Here is a 12,298-nt window from a genome sequence, read left to right as displayed (position 1 = left end):
CTTTGAGCCACGATCTTCAGATCCCAGCCTCCTAAGTAGCTAGGATTACAGGCGTGAGCCACTAGCACCGGCCAGAGATTTTAATTGATGAGGTAACGGAATCAATTCTACAAGAAAGCTATGACCATTGAAAGGTTTTGATGTCATTTAGGGGGATAGATTTCTTTATAAGTCAGTAAAATGTTTAAGGTAAACAGATTCAGTTTATTTGAATGTTAAAAATCTGTGAGAATAAAATAGCAAAAGCCTGAATTGGGAGAGGGGCCCTAGAGAAGAACTCTCTCAGAGGACAGTTACTGTTTTATGGGGCTCCTCCCATATCTCCTCTTCTAGGCTTTGCACTGATTGCTTGATGGCTTGTGCTTGTGCTACCCTGACTCTTTTCATTGGTTGAGAGTGTTCTGCACGTAGAGAATTATGGGAAGAAGTGTTTAAGCAGACCTCACAGTATTACAAGAAGAAACATTTAAGCAGAAGTCAGAGGCACTTACCGGAACAAGAAGCCTTATGATGGACCACATGTTACATCTTCCACTTTTTAGTTCTTATCTACCTAGCAGTTTCCCTTTCTTTCCCTCAATCTATATTACTTAGCAGTTCTCAAGAGAAGGAAGAACCGCATGCTAGGCAGGGCCACAGGAGAGACTAGTAAGGGTGGGGAGGAAGCAGAAAGTAGAAGAAAAGCTGGTCTGTGGGGGGGTGGGGTGAGGGGGAATGCTTCAAAGGAAAGGAAAGATTGAACTAGGTAAAAAATAAAATAGAATAAAAAATTCAGGATTGACAAGTGTGAATAATTCCAGGGGGCTCGGGACTATTAGGGTGGTCTGGGTGGCTGGTATCTGTGCAGAAGAAAATTAGCTCAGTATACAAGAGGTTAAAGTAGAGATTAGTGTGGGCTAGGGATGAGCTATATGACAGGTCTGCTGCAAAGTTGAGCCCTTAAGTAGTCTTGATGAGCCCTGGGAGGATCTACTGCTCCCTAGCCAGGAAAAAAAAAATAAGCTGGCAAAACATCTTACAGAAAATTCAAAAATGTGCTTAGTACAACTCCTTAACTCTGCCTCTTTTCTCCTTGTATTGCCTTTCCTTGGAATTTACCATTTCAGTTGATATCAGGGCTAGCTAGCTGGTATTCCCTGCAAGGTAACCGGTTGGTTGAGAAACTTGAAATAATTATATTTCATGACAGGTGAAAATTATATAAAGTTCAAATCTCAATATCCATAACACATTATTAGAACATGACTGTATTCAAAATTCATTAGATATTTTTCTTGTAACTGTTTTCTGTTATAACCACAGTGTGATAGTTGTAAACTAGACTTGATTTCTCTCCCAAAGTCACAGTTACTTACTGGCCCTTTATAGAAAGCTTATTTATGCTTAAGTTGTGTTTTTTCCTTTAAGAGTTAGATTTACAAAAAAATATTCTAAAAAAATACAGCATCCCATACCTAAATGATTTAAGCCTGTTTAAGTTTACATGGAGTTTGCATCCTTATTTTTAGCCTCTTGTTTTAATGCCCAAGTAAGCCTGGTTTAAAAACTTGTGTTAACTTACCTGTGGAAGTCACTACTCCTGCTTGTACCATATATTTGGACTCCACAACAGTCTAGTAAATGCAGTTGTAATGTATGTGTTTATGCTGGGTAGAAGCCCCAGTAGAGACAAGCATCAACAACACCAGGAATTGTTAGTGAGTGGACTAATTGAGGAGGTGATCTGTTCAAGCACGCCAGGAAAAAAAGCTCTAAGCTGTGAGCAGCATGTTTGGCGGATACCAGGAAGGAGCCTCCCCCTAAGCTGGGTGTAGGTGGATCAAAGGAGAGTATACCTTATACTATGTGAAGTACTTGTTTTTGAGAACACAGCCCCATTCCCTAGGGGGCCACCTGTCTTCTCAATTGGAAACCAGTTGTGTTGCCTTTGGGGGATTTTAGTTTTACCCCTTCACTTGACCCTGGCACTTGAGTTGTTACCTGTTATACTTTTCTTCTAACATATTTGTATTTCTTTCTGTACTTTTCTAACTACTGTGCACATCCCTCCTGTGTCTAGACATCTTATTCTTAAGAAAATCTAGCCCACCCCTGGAAGTTGAGTTCCTGAACTATAAAAGAGTTTTGGGCTGCTAAGTGGGAACAGCCTCTACTTTCCAAGGTGCTTTGTTTACTTTGTGGTCTCTCTCAACCCAAGACCCTCTACTCCAAATCTGTTTTAGTATTCCCATGCAATATGCAAGACTGGGAATAAAACTAGAGGCTTTGGCCAATGTTCTGTGGGAGCTGTGGGTTCAAAAGAATTCCTGGATGTGTTTCCTGGTAAGAAAATGTGGTTAGTGACCTGGAAATTACTAGCTAAACATATAAAACTCAAAAGATATTCAGATGGTGACTCCATTAGCTTTACCCTGAAGAAAAGGCTGTGGCTTCGAGAGTTTTTGATTGAAAATGGAGGCACTTCCTAGGTAATTCAAGCCAGTTCCCTCTCTTCTTCCCCCACCCCACTTCTCTGGGCTTGAATGACTGCATAATTGCTTCAATTTTTTTGTTTCATGTACTGAAATCACTTGGCTCCTTCCTTAATGCTAACAGAGATGTTAGGGTTGGAGGTTTATGTGTCCAAAGCTTATAACTGTGGGGCCTGTCATCCAAAACTGCAAACAAGTCTGATTTTAGGCAAAATAGAACTGTCATAATTTTGTTCTTATGAATCAACTTTCTTAAAGGAATTCATGTGTGCCTGTGTATGCATACACTCACACATGTATGATGTGAATGTGTATATGTGTATGGTGGGGCTTGAACTCAAGACCTTCTACTCATAGCATTTTCGCTCTACTACAAACTTTTGGCTTTTTGCTGGTAAATTAGAGATAAAACTGTCAGACTTTTCTATCTGAGCTGGCTTTGAACCAGCCTCCTGAATAGATAGGATTATAGGAGTAAGCATCTACACCTGACATTGCTAAGAAACTTTTTAAAGCTTAATTAAAAAAAGGAAACAGCTTGATGGAATGAGAAAATTCTCAGGCAGTGAGTTGCCTTATATTTTTTAGTGCTAGTAGCCTTCAGCAGGCTTGAATTCTGCTATAATTTAATCATACCTAATGAGATGAAACACCCAAAGTCATTAGTTCCATCAGATTCTTTGAACTATGTTGGCATAATATCAACTGTTAGCATCTTGACAATGTAGATTTATGGGTAAAAATTAATTTGTAAATTATGTATTTTAGGGAACTGAAGGACATTGACACTTCTTAGAATGAAAGAAACATGTTAAAACTCCTTGATGGGTGGTAACTCAGGAGACTTTCTACCAGGAAACAGTTAGCTTTCCCCTTCCACCTATACCATATGGGGAAAATGAAAGTTAGGGTGAAATCTCCATTCTTTGGATGAATCTCTGGGAAAGTATGACAATGTGTTATCAATTTGGTTGAGCCCTGTTGGTTGGAGGACCAGAACATTGTTAAGTAGTGTTCAATGTGATTATGAGTCTACAACGTGAAAGGGAGCTGAGTGAGAGAATTGATGTGCTTTCAGTCAATGCTGATGCAATGAATAAGCCATATTAGTTTGGTTATAATTCAGGAGTGACATATTTCATTCTCGTTAGTTGAATAAGTCACCAATACATCCCTCCTCCCCCTCCAAAAAAACCCCACCTGAATTTTGGAAATGAGTATAAATTGAAATTCCCAATGTATTATCACAGACGACAACAACGCCTCAAAGCAGCAAAGAAAACCCAAGCCAGTGAATTTTTAAAAGGAACAATCATTTTAATATTCATATATATGATGAGATTAACAATTACTCTTTATTAGTCAATGCAAATACTCATGAGAAAAAGCTTCCTTTTAAAACTAATTTAAAATCTATCCTTAAAAATAGTCAACATAGTTTAAGCACCTAAGATATATTTGAGTAATCATCAGATTAACAATGTGAGAACTGTCTAGGAATGTGAGAGTAACTGCTAACTCTGTCCCTAGGTTTCCAGGATTTGGGGAAAATCTTCCTCACTTTCTGAACTGAAGGTCTGGACTAATTGGTGTGAATGGGCTGTTGATGGTCTATTGCCTATGGTCCTTAGTTTTAGAAAGGGTTTCATCAGCTTGCTACATTCAAATTTAAATTAGCAAGTAAATTCAGTGTCCTGCTTCTGAGCCTCCAGCCTGACTCTTTTGTGTTTTGTTTGTTGTGTTTGAAAAAGGAAAGATGAGAGGCTAATTCCTACTTGGTAGAAAACAAAGGCTTGATAAAAGGCTCAATCTACCCCTCCAGTTGCAAGTCACAAGACAGGATAGGGTTCCCCAAAGTACATAGTGAAAGGATTGTTACCCCAGCCCCCAAACTGAAAAATACCCTTGTGTAAGATCAGTGGTTAGATTTCAAAGCTGCTAGATAAAGCATATGGACTACAAAAGCAGCATTGTTACAGAGACTACATCTTTGTCAGAGTTGCTGTAATTGAGCTTGTTGAGACAGATATATAGAAAAATCATATATGGATTCCCGATTCACACCTAGTTGTTTACAAAATGAGTCACAATTTGACCCAAGACTTAAATGATCCAGTTCTGCATTTTGTCAACTTTCCTTCCTGGGAACAAAAAAAAAGGATACTTGAAGGCCCTCAGACAGACAGAGATGGGCTGTTTGTTTGACATATGTGTTAGGAAAATTCCTTTCTGGAAGAAAATCAGAAAGGAAAACCTCAGTTCTCTTGAGGATGTAGAACTTCCCTTATTCTATCAGGGCTCCATGAATTGTAAATCTGGAAGGACTTTGCAAAAGAGAAAAGACAAAAACCCAAAGGTAGAAAGGTATATTAATAAGAATGTAAATAGCTTTTAGCAAGTACAGCAGTTTAAGAAGTGACATTAGTAATATTCAAGCATCTGAAATACTCAAACTCATTTAAAATCTAGTAAAAAAAAAAAAAAACAACCAAAAACTCCAAAACTCAAGGAAGCCAGGAAATAGGTTCTCTGGCAAAATCACCAACTGTTTGCTATTAAAATAAGTATTAGGTAAATGAATAGAACTGATAACTAGAGGGTTATTTTCAATTATAGTTAACTTGAACTGTCTCCATAAAATATCTTTTCTAAAATGCTGGGAAATACTTCCAACAACCCCTGTCCACCTATTTAAAATGTAGGCCTTTGTGAAGGACAACAAAGAATTAGCTGGACTGCTTGCTCTCTCAACAAGTTCAGTCTTAGAATAAACCAAGAGATTCTTAGATTCACTTGGCCTCCTCAAAAGGAAAAACACACAAAACCTCCATAATTATAAAATGCTATTTTCTCCTCAGGGAATTTCTACATAATTAGTCACATAGATTCTTGTGTTGGCCAGGTATAGAAGTGAGGATGCAGATCTATTTCCAAAATATTCTTACTTATAGAATTGCCTATGCTCAGAACTTAGTGTTCAAGGATATTTGCGTTTTCTCCTCAAGTTATCATTTCGCACCCTACTATTTTCAATTTTCCAAAACTATGTTATTGCTACCTATAAGAAAAGTAGATCATAAAAGACACATTACAGTGTTACAACTAGCTGTAGGGATTCCTATAGAAAGACTAAAAGATCAGAATAGTAAAAAATTCTACACACTCACTACCAGTACTTTTGACTAAATTCCTTTAACCCCAAAGAGAAACATCTGCCTATTTATTGAAGCCCTAGGTGAACAGGTAGCCACCCAAAAGGTGGAAACCCTCCCACCCACAAATATCACTGCACTGAAATGTTATTTATTCTCTATTCTCTTGAATAGTCTTTGCTTTCATTTCCAAGTTCCCCAACTAGGTTCCAGGTTCATCCAACTAGGTAGATGTCTGGCATTGACATAGGCAGGCCTACAGATGATAGATTAATTCTTTCCCACAGTGTATGCATTGTTTAGTATACAGTAAGGCTTCCTTCGGCTGCCTTATAGCTCTTAAATGCTGCCTGAGCTGAGGAAAAAGTTGGGCAATGGTGTTCATGTTGAAAGCACCACCTGTGTAATAGCTCTCCTGTGGGGCAGGGTACCGCTCCAGGTTTAATTGTCTCATACTAGCGGTTTTCAAAAGTATGTCCTTCAGGATGGTTGTGGAGAAGGTGTTCCCGTAGAAGCTGATGGTGGTGAGCTGCTGGCAGTGGCTCAGGATAGGCAGAAGATCATTGATGTGGGAATCTGTAATCTTACACTCCTCCAACTTGAAGTTTGTAAGAGTGCCAGAAACTCGTTTTAGCAGAGCTTGTAAGGGAATAAAACTAAAACTGGACAGATTGACAGAACACAGGCACAGGGTCTTTAGCTTCCTGGTTTTTAAGTGCAAATCCAAGTCTTTCCAGTCTGATTCTGTAAGCTCACACTCGGATATTGACAGCGTCTCCAAAGAGGCATTTAGGGACCTAAAAAGAAACAAAACAGTTCTGTCCAATTATGGTAGAGATTAGAGGATGGTCAGGAATGATCCCAAGGTGGGAGACAAACATTTGAACCAAGGTCATTCTGACCATCAGATGGTCAGCACCAAGAATGCTGTGTGTAGAAGGGACTGGTTGTTCAAGTCTCCTCCTTTTAAGCTGAGACCTTTCATATTACTGTGTGACCATGGGGACCTACAATCTCTATAGCTCTTTTCCATCACTATCAGAATCTTACAACTCTGCTGGGTGTCAGTGGCTCATGCCTATAATCTTTACTACTCAGGAGGGTGAGATCTGAGGATACGTTTTAAAACTAGCCCAGTCAATGAAGTGCATGAGACTCTTATCTCCAAAAAGCTGGAATTGGAGCTGTGACTCAAATGATAGCAAGCCAGCCTTGAGTGAAAAAGCTAAAGGACAAATGCCCAAGGCCTGAGTTCAAGCCCCAGTACTGGCACAAAAAACAAAACAAACGCCCCGAACTGTTTTATAGTTCTGACAAGATAAAACCAGTGGAAGAAGGTACAAAGACAAAAGTCAGAAGAGATCTAACGATATCACCTGGACTCACACACCTGTATTCTCTACAAAGCATCTATCCCAGTTTATAATAGTTTCTGTTCATCACCTTCGACTCAAGAACCATGCATTTCCCACTTATTTATCACCCTTACTGGACCTCAACACAATTTATCACAGATGGCAAATTCAAGAAGGCTTGTCTTCTTTCCACAGAGCTTATATTTATAATGTGCAGATGTAGGTACTTTCCCTTCAATACCCTCTTTTCTTTCCTATTTCTCATTACCTAAACTTGCAAATGCTTCCTAAGGAAATTATGAATCCACCCCCACTAAAGCTGAACCCTAAACAGCTGGCTTCCTGACATGGTAGCCCTTTCTAGACCTCTAGACCATCCATCCCAATTTAATCCACTCTTTGTGTTTATCTGAGAATTTGCTTCAGGATAGAGTAGAAACAAAGCATTTCATTGACATTCAACTGGCTCCATCATGGTTGATTATCATTGGCACCGGGTGCCTGGTGCCTGTGGCTCATGCCTGTAATCCTAGCAACTCAGGAGGCAGACCAAAGTTTGAAATCATCTCAGACAGGAAAGATCATGAGACTCTCATCTCTAATCAAGCACCAAAAAGCCAGAAGTGGAGTTGTGGCTCAAGTAGTAGAGCACAAGTTTTGAGCAGAAAAGCCACGAACACTGCCCAGGCCCTGAATTCAAACCCTCATCTTGGAGAATAAACAACAACAACAACAAAAACCCCACAAACAAAACAGCGTTTGGCAAACAGCAGATACCCACTAAGCTTGACATTACAGAAAGACATCCTCTCACCTGCAGATTTTGCCAAGGTTGTCTTTCAGGAAGAAGACATTGCTTAGATAGATCTTACGGAGGAAGGTCAGCTTCTTCATTTTTTTGCACAATTCTAAAGCAACATTTTCTCTACCCAGCAGGACGCCAGGATCACTGATTCTGTAGAACAACAGTTCCTGAAGGTTTCTCATCTGGCCCACAGCAGCAAAAATAGTATCTACGGTGGGCTCATTTTCAGTACAGTGCACTTTCAGTTCCAGTACTGTATTCAGGTCCGAGTCGTTCAATATTTGCTTCAACAGGAACACAGGAAAAGTTGTCACATGCAGTCTTGGACAACCCACCTTTCCCAAATACGATTTCCGTCTGACCCACTGAAAGACGGAGGCATTCTCTGAGAAATCCTGTTGGTCCTGAAGGCATACCTCATCCCACACCTGGAAGGGAGGTTTTGCACGGCTCTTTCGATTGTGTGCTATGATTGCCCTGACATCCCTGGCTTCTGGTAAGTAGGCATCGTCTGTGTGTCCAGACCATACATCCCAGAAGTTCTGAGGCCGAGTTCCCAAATCGAGCACTCGAAGTTTCAATCTCTTGGGGTAGTTATTGTCTAAATTTAGTTCATCCAACCCAAGCAGTGAATCATGGATGGGTTTCACTTGTACCGTCTTCATCAGAGCCCCGAGAGGGAGGCGGCTGAAGGGCCAGTTCTGCACCAAAATCTTCAGGCTCCTAGAGTGCTTATTGTCATAGGCCTCCATGAATAGTGGTGGGAACAACTCCACAGGCAGCTCCTGTAGGACATGAGTGTCCAAAGCGTCATGTTTCACTAGACTTCGCGCTGCTAGTCGAGTGAGTGCTGGTACTTCCCTGGTGTTCATTCTGATGAATCTGGACAAATGCCAAGTGAGATACAGACACAGAGAACGCCATCAACGCCAAACCACTTTTATCTCTCACTTTTATCTGAATCTAAAGGAGATTCTTACTTGCCCCACCTACTGGCCCAGGTGTAAAATTTTGGACCCTTAATTTCCAGGCTCTATTGGAAGGGAGGGAAGAAGGGAGGAGGATTTCTGTTGCCACAATTGGCTTCTTTTGATAGCACAATTGTAACCACATGATGTTAGATCTGAGAAGCTTTTTTTCCCTTTGTTTTAGTAGCTCGTGAAAATAATTTTTAAAAGACAATTCGTTGTATGATCAGTAACTTTTCCTTGGAATGGGCCTAGGATCAAGAAGATCAATGGTCACATGCTCTATTCATTTCTGCAGAAGGTACAGGAGCAAAGAGAGGACTCTCAGCCCTGCTAACAACCAACACCTATTCCAACACTGGTGACTCCGTAGACTGTCTAATTGTAAAGAATAAAGGAAATCCATGTGGGGCTGAGTCTATGTGTATATTGCACCAGATGGTGCCAGAAATACCGAAGGGGGATGAGAACCAGCAGGAGCGCATTTCCTCTTGGATGCAGGCTCTCTGGTGCTGCCACTGAATCCCCTAGTCTAAGATTTTCTGCAGCTTGGGAGGTCAGAACTCTTTTGTGATGGAAACAAACCTGAGATTTTTTTTTAAAGATTAATGTATGTTTGGGGGACAACTGCTGCACATGGATACAGGACAAAGCAGCCATGATGGGAATATTTTATCCTATACCAGGTGGAGGAGAATGAACTGGGGCAGATATAACCAGTTCCCTAGTTACTATGCTGCCTATTGAGCCTACACCAGGGCGCCTCTACCTGGAGGAAAGAATGCTTCCTTGTGGTAATTTACCTCCCTTTACTAGGCACCTTTTCCTAATTGGTACAAAGGCTTCTTTTTTACTTGCTAACCACAGCCTTGCAAAAGGACACAAATGAAATCTTCTATTCAAAGACCTGCTTTCTGTTTGTGAAAGCAGGAATAGACTTAAAAGTTGAGGCTTAAGAGGTAACCAGAATGCAGATGGAGAAAAGATGTTGCAGTCATTCTGAGGAACTGTATTTAATACTAAGGGTTTATGTGGAACTAGTGTGCAATCTTCATCAGTGAGATGCCAAAGTCAGAGGTATATTTTACAAGGTAACACTGGCTGCTCAGTAGACAATGAAGGGTTGGAAATAGAGCTCATGAAAATAGAGGAACTGGAAAAAGATTCTTGCCTTACACCAGGAAATACATAAGAAAAGTCTGAGCCAGAGCAAAGAAGATGGTAAAATAGTGTATTTACGAGCTTGAAGATGTTGAGGAGATTAGTTGTAAGTTGGTTAGAACTATGTGGATCTATGGATTGAACCAAGTTCTCCCCCCCCAACACTATTTTGCAGTCCTAACCACAAACTTCAGAATGTGACTTTAATTGGAGATTAAGGTCTTTAGAGAGGTGTTCATACAAAGTGAGGCGATGGGCATGAATTGAATACCAAGATTTGTGTTTATATGAAGAGGAATTGGAACACATCGACAGGGAGCGCCAATGTGAACATTAGGATGGTTAATACAAGCTGACAGCTACCACAGGGAGAGAATGGGAGGGATCTTTCCCTAGTGCCTTAAGAGGGAAAGGATGCTACCCATGCCTGGATCTTGGTCTTTCAGCTTCCAGAACCATAAGAGAAGAATGTTTAGATGTTTAAGACACTGTGTTGGTTTTACATTTTTTATAGCAGCCCCAGAAAATTTACATCCTGTCTCTTTTATGGTAGAGTTCTTCATTAGCTGAAGTCGACCCATTAATGAAATCCCTTTGAGAATGAGGAGGTTTATGAAAGAGTTAAGGAATACTTCTACACATTCGATTCCACCTTTAAAATCATTTCATTTCACTGCAGAACAGCCTTTCGAGGTTTGCATTGAAGCTAATACAATACAGACTGGGTAGAAAATTCAAAGCATATTCCCAAATCAATGAATGCAATTAAACACTTACAGGAATTGATAGGATTCAATCCTGAGGTTCCAGATCAAACTCAGGGTAGACTACATGGCCACATGGTGGTCACAGAGAGGATCATGGGGGAGAAGTAGTAGAGTCATTAATTCTACATGTCCATATTGAAATCTAGCAAATTCATGTCACTTTTCTCTTTCTCATCTCTTTCCTGGCTCTCTCTCTGCTCTCTCTTCTATCTGTCATCCCTTCTTTCTTTTTCTAATCTCTCTCCTCTGTATCTTCTCTCTCTCTCTCTCTCTCTCTCTCTCTCCCTCTCTCTCCCCTCTCTGTTCAGTACTGGGGTTTGAACTCAGGGCCTCATGCTTATTAGACACATGCTTTACAACTTGAGCTATGCCCTCAGCTCATTGTGCTTTAGTTGTTTATTTCTCTAATAGAGACTTGTATCCTATTTATACTTCCAACATAGCTTGGTGACAATCTTCTACTGCCAGGCCCAGCTTTTTATGCAGGATAACCTTGAACTGTGATCTTTCTAATCTCAGTTTCCTAAATTGCCATTACACTGGGCTCAGATTTAATCTCTTGGTCAGATTTAATCTCTCTTCGTCAGTTCTTTTTCTTATTCTGATGCTTAAGTGCTTATTATTTAATCTCTTGGTCAGATTTAATCTCTCAGTTCTTTTTCTTATTCTGATGATTAAGTGCTTATTTTCCCTTAGAACTGAGCCAGTCTGAGGCTTTTGCTAAGGTTTGAATACAAGTGTTATAAGTCAAACCTTCAGAGCCCTGTGTTGGTGGCTCATGCCTGTAATCCTAGATACTCAGGAGGCTGAGAGCTAAGGATTGCAGTTTGAAGCCAGCCTGAGCAGGGAAGACCATGAGACACTTGTCACCAATAAACTACTCAGAAAAAAAGCCAGCAGTGGCACTGTGACTCAAGTGGTAGAGCTCTAGCCTTGAGAAAAAGAATATCAGGGACAGTGCCCAGACCCTAAGTTCCAACCCTAAGACTAGCATACCCACCGACCAAAAAGTCAAGTGTCCCGAGGGTAGGGCTGAGGGTAAGGTTCAGTGGTAAAGAGCTTATCCAGTATACTTGAGGCTCTTGGGTTTCATTCCCAGCATCAAAAGCCATATATGGGGCTGGGTAGGTGGCTCAGTGGTGAAGTGCTTACTTTGCACAGATGAGGCCCTGGGTTCTATTCCTCAGCACCACATAAGCAGAAAAAGCTGGAAGTGGCTCTGTGGCTCAAGAGGTAGCCTTGAGCTGAAATGCTGAGGGACAGCGCCCAGGCCCAGAATTCAGGCCCCATGACTGACAAAAAAAAAGTCATATATGATCAGAGTTCCAATCCTATAGTAGTTTTAAAAAGGATATGTTGCAATAATAATAATAATAACAAATCAGTGCAGGCACAAAGTAAATGTAAAGACCTAACTAATTTATCTGCTTTCTTTCTTTGTTTCTTTCTCTTTCTTTCTTCCTTCCTTTCTTTCTCTTTCTTTCTTCCTTCCTTCCTTCCTTTCTTTCTTTCTTTTCTCCTTCTTTTTCTTTCTTTCTTTCCTTTCTTTTTTCTTCCTTCCCTCTCTTCCTCCCTCCCTCCCTCCTTTCCTCCTTCCCTCCCTCCCTCCCTCCCTCCCT

At 40.6% G+C, this 12,298-nt stretch overlaps 1 protein-coding gene across 1 annotated transcript; it reads right to left on the bottom strand.

The window, feature by feature from the left end:
* Positions 1–5,879: 5,879 nt before the first annotated feature.
* Positions 5,880–8,655, bottom strand: LOC105988479 (PRAME family member 20/21-like). The gene is made up of 2 exons (XM_013020105.1): positions 7,793–8,655; positions 5,880–6,420 (listed from the first exon to the last, which is right to left on the bottom strand). Exons 1-2 carry the CDS (start codon positions 8,653–8,655, stop codon positions 5,880–5,882), a joined length of 1,404 nt encoding a protein of 467 aa, XP_012875559.1.
* Between the last annotated feature and the right edge of the window lie 3,643 nt (positions 8,656–12,298).

The sequence above is a fragment of the Dipodomys ordii genome, unplaced genomic scaffold (assembly GCF_000151885.1).
Source record: "Dipodomys ordii isolate 6190 unplaced genomic scaffold, Dord_2.0 Scaffold49, whole genome shotgun sequence".
NCBI lineage: Eukaryota > Metazoa > Chordata > Mammalia > Rodentia > Heteromyidae > Dipodomys > Dipodomys ordii.
The sequence above is the reverse complement of the archived record's forward strand: the minus strand, read 5'-3'. Positions and strand labels throughout refer to the sequence as shown.

Bases quoted from the DNA above. Each gene is read 5' to 3' on its own strand.
- LOC105988479 (XM_013020105.1), bottom strand. From the start codon at position 8,655: ATGAACACCAGGGAAGTACCAGCACTCACTCGACTAGCAGCGCGAAGT. The intron at 6,421-7,792 runs GTGAGAGGATGT...GTTTCTTTTTAG, and splicing joins AACCTTGGCAAAATCTGCAG to GTCCCTAAATGCCTCTTTGG.